The following is a 24,303-nucleotide window of genomic DNA, read 5'->3' as shown; positions in this document are numbered from 1 at the left end:
TGCTCTTTCCAAGTTCCTGACCAATCCGTTGGCTACAGTCCGTGAACCAGTGAACAATCACAGGTCTGGCTAGTTCTCCTCCCAAATAAAACATATGACCCCGTGTACTGCCTGAAGTTTTGCTCACTGTGAAGATTTCCCTTTGCTGGTGTCTTTCAGGGTTGTCTCAGAAAGGGGTTGTAATACTGTGGCTGTCCACTTTTGGGAGGTGCCTGCCTAATGTGCAGAACCATCAGTAAAACAGGCCCTCGTCTTCTCTTCCTCAGTCATCTGATCATAGGGCACACCCCATGGTCCTATAGGTGAATCCTTGGCAGAAGATGGCATTGTAACAGGAGTAGAACCCATTGACATATGGGCAGTTTCTTCCTATAACCTGCTTGTGCTTTCAGTACCTGATTGGGTCCTATCACATACATACCACTTCCATTTCGTAACAGATTGCTTCTGTAAACATCCTACTTTGTGGCTTGGTAGGTCAGATAATACTCAGCTCAGGATGAGCAGCTTAGGTTGGCCCATTGCAAAACCTTCTGTTTCCACTAAGGCATAAGAGTAGGCTAAGCGGAGTCTCTCAAAGGGAGAAGAGTTGTCTGCAGATGATTGCAGAGCCTTGCTCCAATATCCCAAAGGTCTCTTCTGTGATTCACCTATAGGGGCTGCCAAAGACCCCAAACAGCATCCCCATCTGCCACTGACACCTCAAGTTCAGTCAGGTCTGCTGGATCATATGTTCCAAGTTGTACAACAGCCTGCACAGCAGCCTGGACCTACGGATGAGCCTTTTCCTGTTCCATGTCTCATTCAAGGCTGGCAACTTTCTGAGTCACTTGGTATATGGGGCAGAGTAATACGCCCAAGTGAGAGATGTGCTATGTCCAGAATCCAAATAGACCCACTAACCATGTACTTCTTTCTTGGTGGTGGGAGGGGCCAGGTGCATTAACTCACCCTTCACCTTAGAAGGATTATCTCTGCATGTGCCACACCACAGGACTCCCAAGAATTTCACTGAGGCAGAAGATCCTTGAATTTTGGTTGGATTTATTTACCATGTGGACCTACAAGTTCAAGGCAGTAGCTACCACCTGCTCATTTGGTCCAATCAGCACAATGTCATCAACATAGTGGACTGATGTAATATTTTGTGGAAGAGACAGATGGTCAAGATCCTTTTAAACTATGTTATGACACAGGGCTGGAAAATGAATATATCCTTGAAGCAAAACTGTAAAGGAATACTGTTGGCCTTCCCAAACTTCCCAAACTGCTTTCAGTGGTTCTCATGGACAGGTACTGGAAATGAGGCATTTGCTAGATTACTAGCTACATGCTACGTACCAGGAGATGTGTTCATCTGCTCAAGTCAGTGCACCATATCTGGTACGGCAGTTGCAGTTGGGGTCAGTACTTGATGGAACTTTCAGTAGTAAAGGGTACCAGGTTTTATGCTGAGGTCCTTTACCATTGGAGGTAGGCTTTGTGCAGGGTGAGAGATAAGGATCTGGAATTACTTTTCTGTGTGTACCTATCCAGTTAATCAACACCACACTACTTGTTGAAGATGCTGTCTTCTCTCCAAGGTGTATTGGTGGTCTCTTTGTCGAAAACCAGGTAGCTGTAGGAACGTGGACTTATATCTGGGTTCTCAATTTTACTTTCTTGGTCAATGCATTTGTTTCTATGCCATCATGCTGTTTTATTACAGTGTTCTGCAGTATAACTTGAAGTCAGGATGGTGATGCCTCCAGAAATGTTTTTGTTATTCAGGATCATTTTTGGCTATCCCAGGTCTTCTGTATTTCCACATTAAGATTATTTTTTTCATTATTTTTATTTTTGAGTTAGAATCTTGCTGTGTAACCCAGGCTGACTTTGACCTGGTATTCCTCTTGCCTCCCACTCTTGGAGTGCTCATTATATGTATGCACTACAATGCTAGGATCCTTGAATGGAGTCTTTCTGAAAGATCATCACATCTTGGCACACCTTGATTATATTTTCTTCAGTTTCTGTTGCAGAAGCCTCCTTTTCATTTACCTGCCCCATCAATATTTCACAAGATTTTTGATGCTTTTATCTTCTCATCTGCACAGTTCCTCCCGCCCCTCAATATGTGAAGCACCCCTGCATTAAGACTTTCCTCACCCTGCACCATGATGGAAGGTTATCTCATCTGCCCATTGAACTCACTGTGATTCTGAACATGGTTTTGGAATCTCATCTCCACTGTATCCCCTGGGCCTAATAATTAACTGAATAATACAAATACAAAATAACAATACAAATATAAATTCTAGGACATGTAAGAGTTAACAAAAAACAATCTATATTGGTGTGTGATATGTTGCTTGAAGTATTTTCCTCAATTGTTCTCCACCTTTCTTTTAAGAATATGTTTATTTGTTATGCTTATATGTGTTTGTGTGTGCCTATGCGAGCTTATATGCACCACATGAACACAGGAGCATGCAGAGGCCAGAAGAAGGCATCAGACCCCAGGAACTGGAGTCAAGGGCAGTTGTGAGCTGCCTTGTGGGTGCTGAGAACTGAACCCAGCTCCTCTGCAAGAGCAGTAAGCACTCTTAACCACCAAGCCACCTCTCTCTTCAGCCTCTTCTCTACCTTAGTGTTCGAGACAGTCTCTCCTTGAACTTGGAGCTCACAGATTTAGCTAGACCAGCTGAGCAGGAGGCCACAGGGACCCTCCAGTTTCTGTCTGTCTAGCGCTGGATAACAGGCATGTGCCACTGCACTTGACTTTTACATGGCTTCTGAGGACAAAACTTGGGACCTCACGCATCAACGAGGACTTTATGGACCAAGCTATCATCCTAGCTGCTCATTCTTTTTTTCTTTTCTTTTTTAAACTTTTTTTTTCTTTTCTTTTTTTTTTTTTTGGTTTTTCGAGACGGGGTTTCTCTGTGTAGCTTTGCACCTTTCCTGGAACTCACTTTGGAGACCAGGCTGGCCTCAAACTCACAGAGATTTGCCTGCCTCTGCCTCCCGAGTGCTGGGATTAAAGGCGTGCGCCACCACCATCCGGCCAACTAAGATTCTTTTTTTTTTTTTTTTTTTTGTTTTTTTTGTTTTTTTTTGTTTTTCGAGACAGGGTTTCTCTGTGTTGCTTTGCGCCTTTCCTGGAACTCCCTCTGTAGACCAGGCTGGCCTCAAACTCACAGAGATCCGCCTGCCTCTGCCTCCTGAATGCTGGGATTAAAGGCGTGCGCCACCACCTTCTGGCCTAGCTGCTCATTCTTACTCAGATGAACGGTATTATAACCTTTATGGTAATGAGCTTATTCTTAACTATAAAGACTTAATTGAAATGAGTATCACAAATAAACTCTTTGCATATTCTTTCATGGTGAATATATATTCTTCCAAGCTACAGTTCTATATTACCTTTGTAATAAGTACTGTGTTTAACAATTCTATTAAAAACCACAAAAAAATCTATTTTAGTAACAAGTACTCCTACCATTCAGGATAAGGTGATTAATAATCAAAATGTTTGATTCTCAGGCAGAACATGAGAAAGTACAAAGGCTGGAGATGAGGCATTACCCCACATTCTTCTCTTCCCATGACTTTGATAAATGTAAAGATAAAACAGAGCTCCAAGTGAAAGGAGGGTCCATAAATATCTCAGCAATTTTAACTGATGATGTATGTGCTCACATAAATAAAATTCAGAAGCAAAATTCACTTTGTAGTAGTGTATTATTAAACAGAGACACTCATTGGCAGGTGGTTTTACAAGTCTTTTAAGTGTATGTAAAAGATCAACTTTAAAAACAGCAATTCAGTAAAATATGGATTTTAGAATAAAATTCAATCAAATATGTACAATACAGGTATGGGCATTTGGATCACTATGGATCTCAGGCACAGTTTGTTTCTAGACAGTAGTTTTCCGATGGGTCAAGAAAACTCCCTTCCCTTTGGTGAAAACGGTATAATATTTGTAGCAGTAGCACTTTCAAAGCATAATGAGATAAATCTCGATTGAAAATAGATGTAGAGGTGTCCTGCTTTGAGGTGGCAATGGGAAGTGCTTGTTTGCAAAGGCAGGTGCCCATCATGATGACCCCGGATCCTGCCTCTGCGCCACCAGGGCATCTTGCACAGACAAGGCCCTTCTCCCTCTGCTCTGCTCTTCCCCGTGGAAGGTATGTGTCGATGTGGCGGTCTCACTCGTCGGATTTAGAAGCTCTTGTCTTCGTTTTTATATCTCACTCATTAGTATGCAAAGAGTTGTGTGCTCAGCAAGCACTCCAGAGCAGCTTGTCTGGCTGTATTTAGTGGTTCATGCTCCCGGTCCATGTCTTCTCCCTGGTTTTCTAACAAGCACAATATTCATAGACCGGGGAGAAAGGCCAGTCATCAGTGAAAAGCCTCCAAGACACACCACCAGTCACCTCTCTGGCCATCTTGTCACTCCAAGGCACCCTAGTAGCTCATGTGAAGTAAGTAGGTACGTGCTGCCATACAGGCGAGCAAGGGATGGGGACTCCAGTGCAGAGACGGGCCTGGCAGGTTTGTGAACTTGTCCGAGACTGGGTGGAATGATAGTAACAGGGACCCAGGAGCAGCCAGGGCCTCACTGCACTGCGTTCTCAGCTTGACCCTGGGCTGGTGTTCTCACGTGACTCCGTTCCTGGGACTTACACAGCTGATGAAGAGTGTAACCCTTGCATAGCTTGTGCTTGATTTTTGGGGGGACAGAGAAATGTTGGTACCCTCCATGTGGCATCTCTCTGTGTACAAATAGCCTAAGCACACACAAACTGGATATCCTCAGCCTTCCTCTCCTTTATCCTCACATCTGGTCAGGCGTCATGAATGTTGTTCCGTTTGCCTCAGTTTTTCCCATAAGCCTTTCTACCCCCACATCTTAATATCAGGCAACACGTACTGGAGCTTGCTGGGGGATGGGGTAGGGGACAAAGAGCTTTATTGGCCTGGTGACACTGAGGCATTTGGGGAAATGAATGGAAGCTATTGACTGGAGAACTAGGAAGAAAAGAGTTAGGTAGGTAGATATTTCAGGCTGGAGGATAATATCAGAATGAGCTGCATATATCCAGGCTCATCGGGAGACCTAGGCAGTGCTCCAGCTAGGACCAGGAGCTGGGGCATGCTTGCTCTTTCGTGGCTACTTCATGAGCTATCTACTCTGCTTACGAGCAAACTCATCAGATAAGGTCCATGACTCTTTCTGCCCTTCTGAAAGTCAATCTATAGAGATGCAGGAAATGTTCAACCATGGGTTCAATCTATGAACATGGCCTTTCAAATAGAAAACTGAACTGTTTTAGTGAGGATGTAAAGTTTATCCCTTAAACAATTGTTTATTCACCATAGCAGCAACACACTAAGTTTACAAAATGATGATTAGCTTTACTCCCAAACAACTACAATCTATACATATTAAATCTATTAGAGTCCCAAGTAAAGGTATGTAATGATAGCCATATGCTCACAATGACATGTATCTATAGTTGATCCACCTCAGCACATGACTACTAAATGCCTATGATGTGTTATCATTGTATTTGCTTGGGTTATAAAACTGATGTCCTGAGTCATACATATGTAATGAGACTTACTACATCTGTGTATGAAGCTAAAAAAGAAAATCTGAGATTCCCACACCTTAGGGAGCTGCTCCAAGCTTACCAGTTATGGGCTAAAGATAGATGCAAACTTTGGTTTCTTGACTTCCCATTTCCTGTTTTGTTTTATTTTTTAATTTCCCAGCACACTTTGCTGTAGTTTGGGTATGATTTGCACCCCGACCTCCTCTGCAACAACCAAAAGACCCAAACACATTCTGTAGTTTAATTCTCACTATGAGACTTTAAGGGGCAGGAAGACTTAAGACCGTCAACAAGTGTAGTCTACACGTGGGAATCTGTCAACTGAGGAAGGTACCTAAAGCGGCTCTGCTATAAAAGCCAGTGTGGCCAAATCTCTCTTGCATATATTTCCATCTCCTGCCCTGTGCCAGCCACCTGAGGACTCTGACACCAAGAAGACCACCATCTGATGTAGCCCTTCAACCTTGGACCAGACCTATAATCATGATCAACCTCATTTCTTTAAAACTTGCCCAATCTATGATATTGTACTATCAGCAGCAGAAAACAGACTAAGACAATTATACAGCTCATACTCAGGAACTCTTTGATCAGGACTTACAAGCTACTTACTAAGAGAAGATCTACCCTGAAAAGAATCAGTTAGGATTTAGATGATACCTTAGCAATATCACTAGGTCCTGTGCTTTGACTAATAGTCAATAGATATGGGGGGGGGGCGCGGGTTCCTAAAAAATGGAGTTCGATGTACTATAAGATATGCTTCAATGACACAAATACTGGAACAGCAGCATCATACATATCTGAAGGGAGACCCAAAGGCCACAAGGACATACGGCTGTCACAGAATCTCCCCAAGCCACTTTAGAATCTCATTCAGTAAAAAACAGTTGTCAATTCAGAAGAAAAAAAAAATACACGAATAGCAGTCAGAACTGATGAGTCAAAGGAAAAGTGAGAATCCGTGGAATGTGCAGCCACTTAGGACCACTGTGTGTGGGAATGAGTGTGGAGGCGGAAGTGAATCTTCAGTGCATCACCACATGTAATTTATAAATAACAGATGATGCACTTACAGCACATGCTCCTTTCATCAAGGGGGGTGTTATTAATTAGTGTACAGTTTCTCCTTAAAGGTAAAGAAGAACAGATATTAGAGACTGTGAAATCAGTATTGATTAATAGTTTCAAGCATCTATAAGTAAACTTCGGATGAAGTCAGATAAATGAGAAACGTATCCACCCCAAGTTCAGCAACTTCCTTTTCATATAAATTTTAATGAATGTTAAACAAGATTGGCCTAGGTATCCCAGATTGATGACAATTTATAGTACGAAATATTTCAACTCGTTTGAAAGAGAAAAAAAAATTCTATGTTGAAGTTACTTTTAAAAACTCAGTTTGAAGTTTAACTCTGTCTTTCACTCATCACTAAATCTAAATGGTCTGTAGCACACGGATAGTCATGTTTGATTTTAGTGTGTCACAGACAAGTTTCCCACCTAGCCTGGCTGCAACATCTGAGTCTAGTGCCCCATCTAGTGGCTGTAAGAATTCCTGACACCTGTGTGTTAAAGACCAGCACTTCACTGTAGAAATCACTAGAGCTCGTAAGCTTTCAGTGGTTCTCAACTTTCCTAATGCCGCGGCCCTTTAACACAGTTCTCCAGGCTGTGGTGACCCCCCAACCATAAAATTATTTTTGTGGCTACGTCACATGTGCAATTTTGCTAGTGTTTTGAATCATAATGCAAATGTCTGTTTTCCTATGGTATTAGGCAACCTCTGTGAAAGGTTAATTCTACTTGCAAAGGGGTCTCGAGCCACAGGTTGAGAACCACTGCATTAGACAATGGTGAACATTCCGAACAATACCCATATCTTCTTTTAAAATACATACTTAGATAATTTAGTATAGCATGCACGATCATTAAGTGAAGAAAACCAACAGTAGTTATTCATAGCACAGATAGGACCCCATGAACTTAAATCTGCGTTTTCATCGAAACACACTGCACACCTCATTGGGTGGAAGATATAAATACAGAGGAGAAGATATGGACCACAGGGCTGCTGATGAATGTGTGATGTGGCTCGAGCTGCATGTTCTCCTCTGTAATGTTCCTTTAACAATGCAGCCTCCACAGGTGTGGCTTCAATGACAGCATTTGGAAATAACTGCTAACATATCCGTGTTTTCACCTACCCGGCACAATAACAAAATATAGTTGATTATTTTTGAATTGTAATGTCCACCTCCAAATACTTCTTTAACTGTGTGTTTATTGCTAATTATCTTGAAAGGGTTTTTTTTTTCTTCTGTATCCCTACAAGTGTTTACATCTTTAAGTCCTGAGGAAATTCACAACTGATCAGGCACTAATAAAGTGCAGAAAGTTTAAGTATTAACAGGAAAATTACTGTGACATTCTTCAAGTTTCTCATTGCAGCTTGCTCACTCCCTCCCATAGCGTGCTTGGATTTCATAAGTCATCTGTTATAATCCCAAACTCCACATTAAGTATTATTGGTCACACATAAGGATCTTACTCAACATGCCTGAAGCAAAGGTAAGGCTAAGAAGATGTTTATGAAAAGCATGCAAGCCAGCCTGAATTTCTATAGAACCAGTGTTGATGACATTTTACTCACCGAGTTATGAAATCCTGTGTATAATTATAAATTATAAGCTAGCCTAGGATCACTTGACACCAGTTCCAACAAGTCAACCAAATTTTCTTCTTTCTCTCTATTTGACAATTAAGACTATGACTGCAGACTAAAGTGGTCCCTTAGTACCAGGGAACTGGCTCGTGCCCCAGCCCCAGCCCCCTTAGATAACAAAACTCAAGATCAAGGTGTAAGATAGAAACCAGTGAAACATTTGCATTTCACCTCCACACATCTGCCTGTACACCTCTGATAAGATCTAACTCTTTATGATACCTGATACAATGCAAATACTTCCCACAGCTGCTATACATTCTTCCGAGAGAGTGCTGACAAGAGACAGCCCACAGAGGTTGAGGACAACCCAAGGCTAGCCGATTGTACAGAAGCAGACCTTTCCGATGCAGAGGGCTGGCTATCACCAGTTTTCTACTAAGTGGGTGAACGGATTTGATATGTTTTGGGCTTTAAGTGGGAATCGAGTAGAGATACTTTGATGCAGACTGGGAGCAGCATAGCTAGCTAATGAAAAGAGGTAACAGCCTGCCCTAGGGAGGGCTCTAGGATTACAGCTCAGGGCATTTGTCATGATCAGTCTACCTATCAATTCACTGGCAAAGATGGAGAAACTGAAGGAGAGATGGTTGGGGCGAGAGACCATTCAGACCCTTCCTGTAGTGGGTAGCCATTCCAGATTTGATCTGGAAATTCCAACCCCCATTGAGGCTTCTGGCAACTGTCACGCCTACAAGGCGGGGCTAAGGGAGGCGACGAGAGACCCGAGATCTGGATGGGCCAGCACACACTCTCTGTTCCTGGACCCTAGAGAGTGGAGGTTGACGGAGCAGAGCTCCAGAGAACACCGCTGGACTGTGATACACCTTCCCCAGACCCCAGGACCTACCCTTTCCCTTTTTCGTAAGTTACCCACTAAATAAATCTTAATAATTTCACCAATACCTTCCAGCTTATTGAGTTCAACACATAAAAATCAAGTCACTACAGTGGGCTTATAATACTTAGTTTCTAGATTGGAAAAAGTATATAGAAACTCCTCGACTAGCAAGTTTGTCCTTTGTCTCCAGATGTTGCCTCAACACCACTCCCAAGGCAGCCATTTCAGGGACAGCTCCAGCATTACAAGCCTAGCAGAAAGAAATCAGTGTCTACTACAATGGATGCACTAGGTCTAGCTGGCAGCATTTCTTGATTGAGATGGCCCTACAGAGTTAACTCCCAGAAGACTTAAATGTATATTGTACACGTTAAGAAAAGTTCATAAAGATCTTTTTCCTCAACATATAAGGACCACAAACCTTACGTCAGTGTGACAAGGCATGACTGACAAAATGGGAAGTGTCTGATTTGAGGATCAGAAGATGCTGTGGCTCATGGTGGAGTCGAGAAGACCATTAGAACCAGTCAGTGTCAGCAAATGTATGATCATTCGAGGGATTCCCATTCATCTGGATGCCCCAAACTGTACCACAAGGGACAGATGCAAGCTGCCAGAGAACAGGAGTCTGTCTTCAAACTGCACCCAATGTCTAGGTGACAAACAAGCTGTGACTGCACGTTTATAAGGAGAGGTGGGAGATGTGTTGGGGCAGCAGTGCTCACATGAAAAAGATCTCAACAGCTGCAGCTCCCAGGTCGCTATGCAGACCGAACAGGACAAAAGGTGTGCAAGTGTGCAGAGACCAGCAGAGCAGTGGCTTGCTCCTGTGAGAGGTGACAGGCAAGGGCTCCCTCTAATTAGAAAACATACTCTGTGCTGTTACGGCTAAGGCCACTGTGACCTTCCAAGTCTATGAGGTCATCTTTTTAAGAAGTCAAGCTCATTAATCCAGCTTCAGCATTCAAGGTTTATGCTGCTTTGAATTGTAGTGAATAAATGACAGCTCCTCTACTCGCTTAGTGTATGTTACAACCTGTAAGATGAAATCCAACAGTGCTGGGGAAGTAAGTCCTTTAATCATATGTGATTAAAAATCCTCCCCTCTTTCACTGCGTTCCGTTGAATAAGTAGTCTGTGTGAAAATGAGGCTAATATATATTCCAGAAAGCTCAAGGAGAATGGGAACAGCTCAACAGATGTGCTGATTCACTGAAGACAATTTATGTATGTGCATGTAGAAATTGCCTCATAACAATCAGTGATATGGCCCAATGATACTTTCTGCTATTATTTGTGTTTATTATCTGCTAATAGAAGATACTGGTGGACTTTCATGTCTTTATGCTCATTTCCTTGGCTTAATGATGAACCAGGTGATTTAAAAATTGTCCAGCGGGCTGAGGGTGGAACTCAGTGGTCCATCTCTCAGTAGCATGTGCAATGCCGTGGGTTCAATTCCCAGGACTGCAGGAACTAAATAAACAAACCACAAAACTAGAAGTAGTGCCTGAGAAACAGGTGAAAGCTTCTCACGAGGAAGTTCACAACCAAAGGACAGGGAAGAGCAGAGTTAAGAAGGAAGGGGGCAAGGGATTGGGAGCAGGGGGAAACACGGAAAGAGGCAACCAGAAACCAAAAACTAAGGGACCAGGCAATGGGTATTGGTCAGAAGCATCCAAAAGACCCATAAAGCAGGACAGGCAATTGCCATTTCCCTTAGTTGCCTCCTGTTTAATTGAACTTGCCTTCCACATGAGATGCTACTTCTCCCTGAAGTCACAGGCTGCCAAATATAGAGTCCAGTGCCAGGTATGGGAGGGATATTTCTCGAGTTGATCATGGGTGTCCCAGAGGCCACCAAAACAATACAAGGTTTTGCCATTGTTTTTGGTTGATAGTAAGACCCCATTGCCAAAGTCATCACATACTTTGGTCACACGGTATGGAGCAAACAAGTTGGTACTGACCAGGAAACTTACTTCCTGTTGGCTAGCTGTCACAGTACTGGAAGGTGCTATGCAGGGTGGGTCATCAACAGTTTTACTCATCTGTAAACTCAGTGAGCCTCAGTAACAACCAGCATGACAAGATGTGCTCATGGGCATAATACTGGGGTGACTCTGATTAAACTCATGAACTTAGAGCATGTTGCACCCATTTTCAGCCCCTGCCGATAGCAGGCCTGATTAGTGCTCCTGGTCCACGTCTTTGCAAACTGATGTAGTAACATGGGCTAAAGAAAAAGCAAAGAAGGACAGTTTAAATGATTTTATTACATAGTCTGGGGAGTGACTGCCTTGCGTGGTTATTTTGATAGGATGGAGAGTACTTTTACAAAGGCACACAGGAATCTATTATATTTGAAGTTTCCCATGAGAGAACGATGCTGGAGTCTGGTCTGTGTCAACGGTAGGCACTGGACAGGACTGGTTTGTTCGTGGCCTGTGTCAACAGCGAAGCCCATGGCTGTCTCCCTGGTTCATCTGCTTCTTTGTGTGTCAATGATTCTAGTCAGCAGTCACTTGTCTGGGGAAGGCAGAGTGATAGTGGCTGCTTCTCCTGTCCTCCATTCCTTGCCAATAGCTCCCATTAAGGGGATTCAGAAGGAACCCAAAAGATGCCAGCTAACCATTACACAGCACAGAAAAAGACACTGGACAGTGGCTAATAATGACAAGCAGGGCTTTCTAAATGGGTGGAGCAGAGGGGAACAGAAGGATGGATAGTTGAATTGTTGCAAACTTGTGAATTAACTTGTATCAATTTCTTTTCTCTACTATTGAAAATTCCCTCCTTATGCAACAACCACTAGGGAGAATCAAACTGGATCTTACGGAACTGGTTTTAAAAACCTTTCAGTGCTTTGTGCATACAAATTTTGAGTTTTAAGTTTATTTCTCTGATGCTTACGAGGAACAGTATTGAAAACAGAACACAGGGGACCTAACGATGGTGGTAGGTTAGGTGTTTACTTGAAGGAAGGGAAGAATTTTGTTCAGCTTACTGTTGGAGGTGCCCTGTGAATATTTTTAAACTCAATAAATTACATAATTATTAGGTAGCTAAGTTGATTACCAGAAAGATGATTAGCTCATTCTGTTCACAGCATTTAAAACATGTACGCAAGACAGAAGGAATGAACTAAATTCTAAACATGCCAGTCATAGACTAATGGCTGGGTGAGCTGCCATTGTTTCTCACTCCCCCTGACCCCCACTGAGAAGCCCATGGGAGCTGTACCTGTGTGTGTTCTCCGGTGTGCCTTCAGGTGGGAACTTTTTGTGTATACTTTGTTGCATCCTTCGAAGTCACATCTGTGGATGCGCCGCTTCCTGGAGTCCGGGGATTCTGATCGTCTCTGGCGTCTTGTGCTCTCAATACTAAATGGTGAGATTGAACTGAAAAAAAAAAGAGAGCCGTTACACGGTGAGAAGCACAGCCCTTCTTCAGCTGGGCCCTTAGCGGGCTGAGAACGTGGTCTTGGACTCTGCAGCCTCATGGTCTCCATGACCATACACCCTGCTCTCAGCTCCTGGATGTGTCTCAATAGCTAAAGAAAGCAGCAGGGCTCTTCTTGGGTAAAGAGCTCCAGGGAGAGAAAGGCAATGCTCACAGCAGCACACAAGGCACAGCGATGCAGGCGTGTGACCTCAGCATGTGAGAGGCTGAGGCAGGAGGTGTCAGAGCCGGAGGTCAGCCTCGGCCACGGAATAAAACCAGTTTCTGAAAATGAAAACCCACCAAGTCAATCAAATGCAACAAACCCAAACAAGGACGCAAGTCTCCCTTACGTTAACAGTGCAGCTTTGAATGTCTAGTCTTTCCTGAGAATGTTTTAGGAAGCTCTGCTCTAGACAACATCAATAGGAACATATTTAATAAGAGGGGCATCTGAACCGCATGCGGCGTTATACAACCCTGCAAAACCACAGTGCGCATTTCAAAACAACTGAGGTCAAGGGGGAAAAAAATAGCATCGGTGCATCAACATGGTGACTCACGACAAGCAGTTTCTGTGCAGAGAAAGGCACTTGATATTTAACTTTCGTATTACCTGGTGGTTTTTTTCTGAGGTGAGGAATAAAGCACATTGTCTTTAAAGATTAGCTGTACTACTATTATGAGAAAAAAAGACTTTAACTACGAAGTTTGGCCCAGACTTGCATGTTGTTTCGTTTTAATGCCCAGTAGAAAAACAGGATTAGTTTGTAATGTCAGGTAATTCATTTACATGTACCTTTTTCAAACCTTAATCTCTTTTGATTGAGACAGAAAGAACATGACTCATCTTTTTATTAGCAACCCATGAAGTTCTCTGAAATTATAATGAAATAGGGCTGAAGAAACAATCGTCTGTTTTTACAAGACACATTTACCATTACTGACATTCTGTCTCCCCGTCCCCCCCACCTTTCAGGTTTTCCTATTTTCATGTTTTTGTTTTGAGTTGCCTTAATGTGTTTATGACTAGTTATTCTACATGGATTTAAAACTCAAAATTAGAATTAGTTTTGGAGAGAAATGAAGGCAGTGAGGCGGCTTGGCCGGCAAAAGCGTTTCCTATCAGGCCTGAGAGCCCCAGTTAGAACCTTGGAATCCACACGGTGAAAGGAGAGAAACTGATCATGTATGTTTTCCCTCTGGCTTCATGATCATGCCATGGCGCAGGCATGCACACCCACACACAGACGTCACCCTCACAGAAGATAAACGCAAAAAAAGTTTTCATCAGCAAATCAGCTCTTTTAGGAGCTGAGCACTACAGATACACAGGGCCCCTTTGCTTGTATCATCGCCTTCATCCTTTGTCCTCTTCTCAGAGAAAAGCCACCGTCCGTTTTCCTTAGATCTTTCTGATTAAAACTTTTTGCTGTTTTGTATTCATCGTCCATGGCACTGGGCTACATTGGTCCCCTTGCACACAGCTATACACTGTGTGATGAGTTCGTCTCTCCTGTACCCACCTTCTCCGTTGTGTCTAAACCTCCTCCTGCCTCTAAGTCCCCTCTGTTCCCCTTCACAATTTCATACCTACTTTCATGTCAGATATACTTAAATACTTCACTGTCCGTATATATCTGCAACCATAGAAATTATGATATATGACTGTGGGCTTTTAAGACCTCATAAGTCAGGCCAATGATGACATTTTTCAAACTCTTCTATCTCTACCCTCAACCCCCCACCTTTTAAACATAAGCATCTGAGCCTAATCCATGTGGACACATGTACTGTTGATCGTTTAAGTGAGATGTTATCTACCATAGCTTTTCAATTCTCATATGCATTTTTCCACATTTGAAACTTCTAAACTGAAGCTGCTTCTTGAAACTGGTGGATAGTTATAGGTTAGCTGGCATTGTTTTCTTTATTAGAGGCACATAAAGTAATTGCAGTTTTTGTGATGCCTATTTCAATTTTGAGGAAGGATTGGTCGGCTTTTTCTGCAAAGGATTAGGTAGTAACTACTTTATTTCAAAGTTAAGGACCATAAAATCTTACGCTGTAATTAATAAACTCTAAAATTCTATCATGAAAGCAGCTAGAGACCATATGGTAACAAAGGAGCACAGTTTCAATAAAGTTTTCTTTATAAAAAATAGTGTAATTGCCCACATGTCATAGTCTGCTGACTTCTCAATTATGGATTATAGTAGTGGTTCAATAAGCATGCATCCCTGCATTTTAAAACCCCATCTCTTAAGTGACAAACAAGGACTGGATCTGATACCACAATATTCCATTACTCCAGACAACTGGTTTCCAACATTTCCTTCTAGTGTATTCCTGTTAATTTTTTTCAAAGTATCTTTTCTAGTCTACAAACAGTAGAGCAGGCAGCCGAAGGTTCAGAGTAGTTAAGATCAAATATAAGTGCTGTTTGTTGAGCCTCGACCAGTTTAATTTGAGATCTGCACGAGAGTTAAGGAACACAGGCTATGCTTGGGTAAGCCACATTTTAAAGCCTTCATTATCAATCAACGTGGATTTGTGGTTTTCCACGTCATTGATTCAGTTGCTGGGACAGAAGTCTATTGTGAAAAGAGTCAAAACAACATGAAAGAATAGCTTTAGTCAGTCCTCAGAGTGATTCCAGCACAGAGTATGATTCCTGTGCACAAGAAAGACTGTGTGTGCCCGGAGATGATAAACACAATTCATTTCTTGGATATGTAGCCATGAAAATAAATACAGATTTTGGCACTAGGAGCCTTATAAAAGAAAGTCTTTTACTGTGTTGTGTGATGTTTAACATCTTTCACAAATTGAGACAATGATAGTATTTGTTTCCATTAAGTTAAAATTTAAGGTCTATAACGAGTATACTGATTTGTACAGTATTTCCTACACATTAACATATAGAACATATAGAATATTAATGTCACCTCACACAAACTCAACCACACAGCTTTTGCCTGTGGTTGACTTTAGCCAGTTACCTTGCTAGGAATTTGTGTATACCACGAGAAATAAAAATAAAGCTGAAACCAAACCAGCTACCGAATGGTGAAATACTGTTGTGATCCAATCCATCTGCCAGGTAACTGTGTGGCAGGCACAGAACACAAGCAGAGACTGAGGAGGGGGAGCAAACGCCTTCACGGCGAGGAAGTAAGGGGACGGCCTCCACGCTCAGTGCTTAGTGTTTGGTTTTCCTCTTTCTGAAGTACAATTATTTTTTAAATGTTATGAAGAAGAGCCATGTCAAGGAATCGGTACAACAACAATAAACTGTGAAATGCTTTTTAAAGGTGCGTGAATGAGGCGTGCAATGCAGTCAAGCTGGTTCTGAGGGCACTCAGTGACCTCTCTTTGTCCCCACTTCCCTGTTTTCAAGAGCACAGGCTCTGTCAGCCGATTGAGACCAAGCGCCCTTTACGCTGACCTTTCGGGTGTTACTTGGTCTCTTTGCAGGAAGCTGGCAGGGCTGTGGTCAGAGAGGACCCAGCACGCAGAAGACCTTTAAGAATGCCGAAGGAGGCTAGGGCATCCCAGGGCTATGCAGGACTGCAGCTGTCTGGAAGCCAGGGTGTAATCCCCAGTTAGCAGGTACTGCAGGTGCACTACCATGTGGACAGGGTTTGGCTGAGTCAGTCCATGACCAAGTTCAGTACTGTGTTATCAAGGTACTGGTACTGAGTAATTTTACATTAATACAGCCTAGGATCTCGCGGACATTTAAGAAATGAATCACGCCGGGCGTTGGTGGCGCACGCCTTTAATCCCAGCACTCGGGAGGCAGAGCCAGGCGGATCTCTGGGAGTTCGAGGCCAGCCTGGGCTACCAAGTGAGCTCCAGGAAAGGCGCAAAGCTACACAGAGAAACCCTGTCTCGAAAAACAAAAAAACAAAAAAACAAAAAAAAAAAAAAAGAAATGAATCATAAGGAAGGTGTTCCTGCTTCATTTCACATATAATTTTGGGTTGACTAATTCATCCTCACTTGATTGTGTGATTGTTGTGTCTTCAGATAACAGGCACCCAGTCCTCACTCCTCTGCCTCCTTCCTGAAGCTTCATATTTTAAGTGGGACTGGATATCGGAGATTCAGGGATAACCATTGACAAACACATGTATAGAGACATCATTGTTCTCGCAGCAGTTCGGGAGCACGACATCCTAACTCACCACACGTTCACTGTGATATGTGTGTTGGAGGCTGCTGATGAAAAACAGATCCTCTCCTGCAGGCATCCAGGTAAATAGGAAGGGGTACAAGGGCGACCCTGATCCCATAACGCTGCCCCACAAGATCTCACTCTGGGGCTTCCCACCAACATGGGTGTCTGTAGCAGAAGGGCTCTCAGGAGCCTCTCAGTAGTTTCTGCTCTACCCTTCATGTCCCATGCTTTCGGAGCAATGCCCCCCCCCCCCTAGTTAGACGGCACTGAGGGGCCAAGCCGACTTGGTGCTTCAAGGTGCGCTTGTTCTAAGGAATGTAAATGTGCAAGCTATGACTGCATTGCAGATATAGGATTATTTCAATTATATCTAGTAATCCTCTTTGTATGTTCAAAATGGCTGAGACAAGGCTGTTGGGACTATATTTGCAAATTCAGTACTAAATACATCAAGAGCAGTGACTGCAGCTGGCCAGATGGCTCAGTGGGTAGGGACAGTTGTTGAGCAATCCTAGAGATCTGAGTTAAATACCTGAAGCACACTTAAAAATGGAGAGACAATTCCAAAAAGTGGTCCTCTGACCTCCCGTGTATGGTATGGCATATGCACACTCCTCCCTCATCATATACTTGTGCACATGCATATGCGTGTGCGTGCGCACACACACACACACATGCACACACACAACCTCCACTATCAACAACAACAATAAATAATTGTGTGTGTGTGTGTGTGTGTTCAAAAGCAGTAATTGCATTCCCCCTCCATTTCCCAAGGCTAGCCCACTTAGAGCAGTTGATGCAGGCCTGAGGGGACTTCCAAGTGCATTGTGGTAATTTTGGATCCTGAGAGAACAAATGAGCCTGTCATGGCTTCAGCAGCAGCACAATGCTGCTTGGAGTGGCAAGTTAAATTAGAATTAAATCCAGGGAGGCCGGGAAAGTCACATTCAGAAACAGCTCCATTTAAACCGAAAGTACTGCATGGCTGCCATGAAAAAAAAAAATCAGAGTTAACTGTAATCAGCAGGTAATAAAAGGCCATTTGTCATGAGTGACCTCAGTGTGATGAGATGCCCTCCACTGAAACTGGAGTTCCTAAAGGAGAAAAAAAGAAGAAAGGAAGGAAGGAAGGAAGGAAGGAAGGAAGGAAGGAAGGGAAGGAAGGGAAGGAAGAAAGAAAGAGAGGAAGGAAGGAAGGAAAAGAAAAGAAAAGAAAAGAAAAGAAAAGAAAGAAAGGTAGAGAGAAAGAGAAAAGGAATAAAAGGCCAGGACATCCTTTCCGGGCTAGAAGGAAGACACACACATTAAAATATAAAAAGTAGGAGGAGAAAACACTGTAACTGACAGTATTTCTGCAAACACACACACACACACACACACACACACACACACACACGCATGCATGCACATATGCGCACACACACTCAGTAGCATTGCTGAGAACACCGATAACAGTGTCTATTTATAGAAGGCTTAGTGTGTGTCAGGCTCTGCTCCGTAAGTCTCAGAGCCATGGGAAGTTCACACCAGTAGTATCCAATCTTTCACAGGAAGAAGCTGAGGCATCCAGAAGTGAAGCCAAACAAAGTCAGAGCGCATGTCAGCATGTGGACCTCAGAGGCTGGCTCTAGGGCTCCATGCTGGCTATTACTTTACACTTCAGGGAGGATGCAGTGGACGTCACAAACTAGCATGATAGATCACTAAAGCAACAGAATAATATTAACCACATTAATGTCTACTCAGATCCAGTTATGTGAAGCAACAGCACATAGAAGCATTTCTGAATGCTGCTTGCTCCAAAAGAATACACCGTTCAGTTGAGAATTAGAAGGCAGACTATTTTGTAAGCACTACTAGAGAGGTATATGGTTAAGTTGCTATTATTCTACCTAATTAAATATTTTTTTTATTGGTTGACTGTATATGGGGGTGCATCCTATGTCATACTTGTGGAGATCAGAGGACAATTTGAGGGAGGTGATTCTTTCCTTCCACTATGTGGGTTCTAGGAATCAAACGCAGGTCATTGGGCAGGGCAGCAAGAGCCTTTACCCACAGAGCCATTTCACTGACCCCAGAAAATCCTTTTTAAAAGTAGCTGTGAAGTGTCCATTCATTCCCAGGGACATGTTTTCTAAAGGCAGAGGTCCACAGTGGCATGAATCAAGAAGGACCGGTGATGAGCCAAGTCCCCCCCATGACTGCTCTTCATTTACAACGATAGCCAAAGGAAAGCTGAGTTGGACGGAAGCAAACAATAAAGGTGCCTTAAGGAAACTGGACATGTGTTTTCAAAAGTACATTTTCCCCCCAACTATATTGAATAAGACGTGGGGTACCACAGAAAGTCAAAATTACAGTACATAAGAGAACAAATTCCAAGTCAGTGAATTAAACCACCAACTTGGTAAAGCATTACTAAAGTCATAGCTGAACAAGACAAGGCTCTAAGTTAATCTAAGTTAACCAGAATTTACACAGTAGACAATACACACACACACACACACACACACACACACACACACACACACACACACACACACCTGGATCCCTGGCTTTCTCTTAGCCAGCAGGCCGCTACAGATGTTTCTTTCCTGGGCTGCTAACCAGGAGAAGGTGTGATTTAGCTCCAGCCCCTGCCCCCAGTACATCACATCCAGCAGCACAAAGCACCCTTCTTGCCATGTGTAGTTCCCTAACAGATCCAAACTTTCAGATTCCAAGTTGTCACTATTTCTAGTAGCTATGACTCAGCAATTACCCCACCTCATGTTAGAATCTGAATTCAATATTCTCCCAGGATGTATACATCGAGAATACTGCCTGGTTTAAATCATCAGAAAGCCCGGTCTCATGAATGCAAACTAAACTTGGCACTTTTTCAGATGAACAGAATATGCTTTAAATGTATTTCTAATTATCGTTTTAATTCAATAAACAGAGTCTCTTACAAAGCTGACAAGAAGATAACGGCTTTAGAAGTGAGTCCCTTGAGAGGCCGAGGAACTGGGAGAATATTCACAGGGTACCATTATTGACTTCCCTGTAACAGCTGCCACGAAGGGCTTTCCCACACTGTATTTCTAGACCATTCAGATACTAAAAGCTACCATAGGCTGAGCTCTCTGCTTTAGACACTTCTTGTTTTTGCAAAGTAAGATGGAGCTGTATTAAGAAACAAGGTGTAAAGATAACAAAAATGTTTTTAAAAACTGAATCAATGGTACCAGATATGGTTATTATATTTGTTCCTATTACCAAAGCTTTATGATACAATTAGACTAGCCATTGAAAGGATTGTTTCTGAACAACAAAAGGAAGGAAGGATCTATTCAACTATCAACTTCTGTGAAAACACTTCATGCATTGCAAAGCCTCTACCCACCAAATCACTTCATAATACTGGGTGAAACATCTGCTCTCTACTAATATGAACTTCTGAAGCATGCAGGACACACCCACAGCGTGGGAGACACATAATCTGCTTAAATATCCAGAACTTTCCTACAGAGATTCTTCAGAAAGCATAGAAGTTTTATGCCAGGAGTTGTAACTTGGTGGATCATGAGAACTTACAAGAAAAGAAAAGAAATGAAACAAAACAAACCTTCTAGGTCAAGGTAGGATTACAGGTAATTATTTTAATCCAAATACCTTTAAGGCAAGCCCTACCCTACTCACGGTGGCCTACATCCTACGGTCCCTGCTACCTTATTTATTCACTCTTATTTATTGTTGGGATTCACTCCAGGGCCTCGTGGGTACTAGACAAGGGTTCTACACCTAAGGTACAGACCAACAGAAGAGCAGGCCCTTACAGCTTTCTTATCCACATGGGTTTTGAACATACCTGGCTTTGAGATCCTCTAAAATCATGATGGTTTAGAGAATTAATTCTCTTGAGTTTATGGTGATGGTTCAGGGATTAAGAATGCGCATACTTGCTGAGGACTGGACTTTAGTTCCCAGCACCTACATCGGGCAGTTCCGAAACATCTGTTAACTCTAGCTATTTGATGCTTTCTTCTGGTCTCTGAGGGCACATGTCCTTATTCCCACCCCATCATTAAAAAATTAAATCAAAGAGAGAGAGAGAGAGAGAGAGAGAGAGAGAGAGAGAGAGAGAGAGAGAGAGAGAGTTATTTGACTAAAGATAACAGCTTAGTTTTAAGCTGTTCAAGCATGAAGATGTAATCTCATGCATATCTCTCTATTATCAACAGATATTTGAAAGATTGAAGAGGAAAAGGAGGCAGGAAGGAGGTCTGGGCTTCACCCTGAGACCTGTGACATCATCAGAACACTGCTTGCTCTCAGACAGAATTGTATGGTGAATGGCTCATATTTCCACATGAGAAGGGTTTTCTTAGAAGGCAGTTTCACTAGTAACGCAGGTCTGTGTATGTATCCCAGGCAAAGACAGGATAGAATGAGATTTCATGCTTTAAATAATGAAACAGACATAGGATCTTTCCAATAGGCAGTTCCAATGAGATACTTTAACACAATAATCAAATAAAACTTTTGACATGCCCACTAAAACAAGCTTCCATCTATTTTGTGCTGGTCGTTAACGGGGCCTGTGTCTCGCTGGAGATTTATTCTATTAACGAGCATTGACCCTGTGGCAGCAGCTAGCTAACTCCCTCATCTTTAGCTTACATATATTATTGAAAAGCTTCTATTGCCCATGTGGGGCTACATAAATAACAAGCTCAGGTAGGACTCCTCGGTACTTTTCCACAGCAGTTTTTTGTCACCGGGATAACGGTAGTGTGACACACGTACCTGTCTTTCCTACCCCAAAATTGTCAAATATTTGAATTTTGGAGAAAAACAAAACTTTTCAAATCAGACCCGGAAGGATTTTTTCCTGCTCTTTTTTTCCTTTCATGAAAACTTTGACCTTCAAATAATATGTCAAATTAATGGTGCTACTCTAGGATGATATAGTGTTATGACCCAATTTCATACTTGGAAGACATTTCGAAGATAAAAAAACTGAGGCTTTTCAAGATTGATCACTATTCCCAGGACATACTGCTAACTGGTGGCAGACTTGAAGTCAGAGACCCACCTTCTGGATCCATGCATAACTAAGACCCTACTTACTATCAAGAAAAAGCTGTTTGGTAACACTTTTATTCTTTTCTCATCAGATACAACTTTGAGTCTCACAATCTGCATTTTTTTTTCCTTTGGTTGCTGGAAAACTCAGGCAAAACAGACCAGGGATTTTGTTTATTTTTCATTCTGATTACCCTATTTTGAGGTTTTAATTCCTTATAGTTAGTTTCTATTAAGGATTTAGTTTATGTTTCGTGGTGTGTGTGTGTGTGTGTGTGTGTGTGTGTGTGTGTGTGTGCGCGCGCGCGCGCTTACATGCATGTGGCTGGGCATAGAGGCCAGAAGAAGGAAGTAGATTCTCTGGATCTAGAGTTGTGGCTGTTGTGAGTCTACTGATGGGGCTGGTGGGAATTGAACTCGGGTCATCTGCAAACTGGCTGAGCGATGTCGCCAGCCTTTTAGGTAACAATTTTTAACTGTTTACCTCATGAAATCCTACTCCAAATAGTTGATTTATTAACAGATAAGAAAGTAAAAAACAAAACAAAAAGGTTTTACTGTTTAAAATCGAGGGGAAAAAACATGTAGTGATGTGAAAAAAACCATGGGGATTCTGAAGTTTAACTTGTGGACCTCTAATATTTTATGACCAACAAGCTGCTTTTATTACCTTGAAAGAAAATAAGAATTTTTTGTGAAAGAAACTGCACAGGACATGTAGTCTGAACACAAAGGTATGACACAAGGCTCATAATGTATTAGCTATGCTGTCTTTAATACTTCATCTCTTGGGTTCAGGTCCCCACATTTCAAATTTGTATTCAATAGTGACTATTGCATAGGTCTTAATGAAGATTAACTAAGAGCAATGTAGCATTAACCCAATGTCCAGTATGTGATCTGAATTTCTAAAACTTGTGCTCTCCTCCCTGTTTTTATTAGGGGAACATTGAGAAGACAAAATTTACTAGCCATAAAAGGCCCTCTGAAGTATCACTAAGTACATTCACAACACTGTACTATCAATTTGGTTCCAACACATTGCCATCACCTCCAAGGAAAACCCCACACTCATTGGGGTCCTTATCCAGCAAACTCATTTTCTGTCTCTGGGTTTGTCTCTTCTTGACATTGAACACAAACAGAGTAACATTACATGGCCTTTTATGTTTCTTTCCTTTGGCATGGTTTTCTGAGTTCATCTGTATTTTAGTTTTCAGTGCGGGGGGATTTAACACAGAGCCTTGTATATACTAGGACAATAGAGAATTGCTCTACCACAGAGCCCCATCTCTAGTCCAGCTTCAGCAAGGACCAAAACTCCCTTTCTTTTGAAAGTCAGTATGTACACACACACACACACACACACACACACACACACACACACACACGCCTTAGCTGATGGGTGCTTCTGCTGTTTGACATGTGTGAACACTGTACATGTTTTTATATCAAAATGTTTTCAGATCTCTTGGTTGCATTCCTGTGAGCGGGACTTCTATGCCATCTGCTAAGGCTCCACTTAATATATAAGAAGTGACGCCTGTGTTTCCCAGGGGCTGCAGTGTGACATCTCCAGTGTTGTAAGAAAGTCCAACCCATTATTTCTGCAGTGGTGTATGTGTTGGGCATGGTATTTAAGATGGCTCTGACTAGCCCAGCATCTGAAAGATTCCTTCATGCTTTCTCTGAAAAGCCTTGCAGCTTCAGTTCTTGCATTTAAATATGTAATCCATTTTGAGTTTATAAATGACATAAGAAAGAAAGGAATCCAGGCTGGGGAGATAGCTCAGCTGTTAAAGGCTAGTCTCACAATCAAAGTGACAGGAAAGAAATCCACTACATTCTGTTGCATGTAGATATCCTGTCCCAGCTCTTCTGTGGACAATATTACTCTTTCCTCATTGATTGGACTCTTGTGGAAATCAACTGACCATAAATGCTAAGGTTTACTCTTATAATTTTCATGTATTACACTGATACCGTATATGTGTAACTATCCCCGTATCAAACTGTTTTAATTTTATAGTTTTGAGATAAATTTTGAAAGATGAGATATCAACTTCCTAAATTTATTCCCCTTTTCCATATAAAACATAGGAGTTTACTAATTTCTACAGAAGAGAAAATAGCTGCAATCTGGATGGTAAATGCCTTAAATCTGCAAACCAATCTGTTTTGTTACTTACTTTCTGTGTAAGGATGTTTTGTTTGTATGGATGTCTGTAAGTGACTAGTGTCCACAGAGGCCAGAAGAGGGCAACAGAGCCCCTGAAACCGGAGTTAGTGATGGTAGTGAGCCACCATGTGGGAGCTGGTGAGTGAACAAGAACCTTAAGCCTCTTCCCAGCAGCCAGTTCCCTTAGGCCTGGAGCCATCTCTCCCGCCCTGCCGACCAATTTCTAGAGTATTGCCATCTCACATTAAAATTTTCATT

At 42.3% G+C, this 24,303-nt stretch overlaps 1 protein-coding gene and 1 long non-coding RNA gene across 8 annotated transcripts in view; one reads left to right on the top strand and one right to left on the bottom strand.

Moving 5' to 3' along the window:
• Klf12 (Kruppel like factor 12) overlaps positions 1–24,303 on the bottom strand; it is a 444,681-nt gene that overhangs the window by 25,263 nt on the left and 395,115 nt on the right. For all 5 annotated transcript variants that reach the window (XM_028877155.2, XM_028877156.2, XM_037208354.1 and 2 more), the window contains one exon: positions 12,413–12,570. In XM_028877155.2, coding sequence (XP_028732988.1) covers positions 12,413–12,570 — 158 coding nt within the window. The remainder of the gene's footprint in view (positions 1–12,412; positions 12,571–24,303) is intronic.
• LOC119088496 overlaps positions 19,970–24,303 on the top strand; it is a 39,261-nt gene continuing 34,927 nt past the window's right edge. For all 3 annotated transcript variants that reach the window (XR_005092141.1, XR_005092140.1, XR_005092139.1), the window contains exon 1: positions 19,970–20,431. This is a non-coding gene — a long non-coding RNA (uncharacterized LOC119088496). The remainder of the gene's footprint in view (positions 20,432–24,303) is intronic.

This window comes from Peromyscus leucopus, chromosome 9 (genome assembly GCF_004664715.2).
Source record: "Peromyscus leucopus breed LL Stock chromosome 9, UCI_PerLeu_2.1, whole genome shotgun sequence".
Classification (NCBI taxonomy): Eukaryota; Metazoa; Chordata; class Mammalia; order Rodentia; family Cricetidae; genus Peromyscus; species Peromyscus leucopus.
The sequence above is the reverse complement of the archived record's forward strand: the minus strand, read 5'-3'. Positions and strand labels throughout refer to the sequence as shown.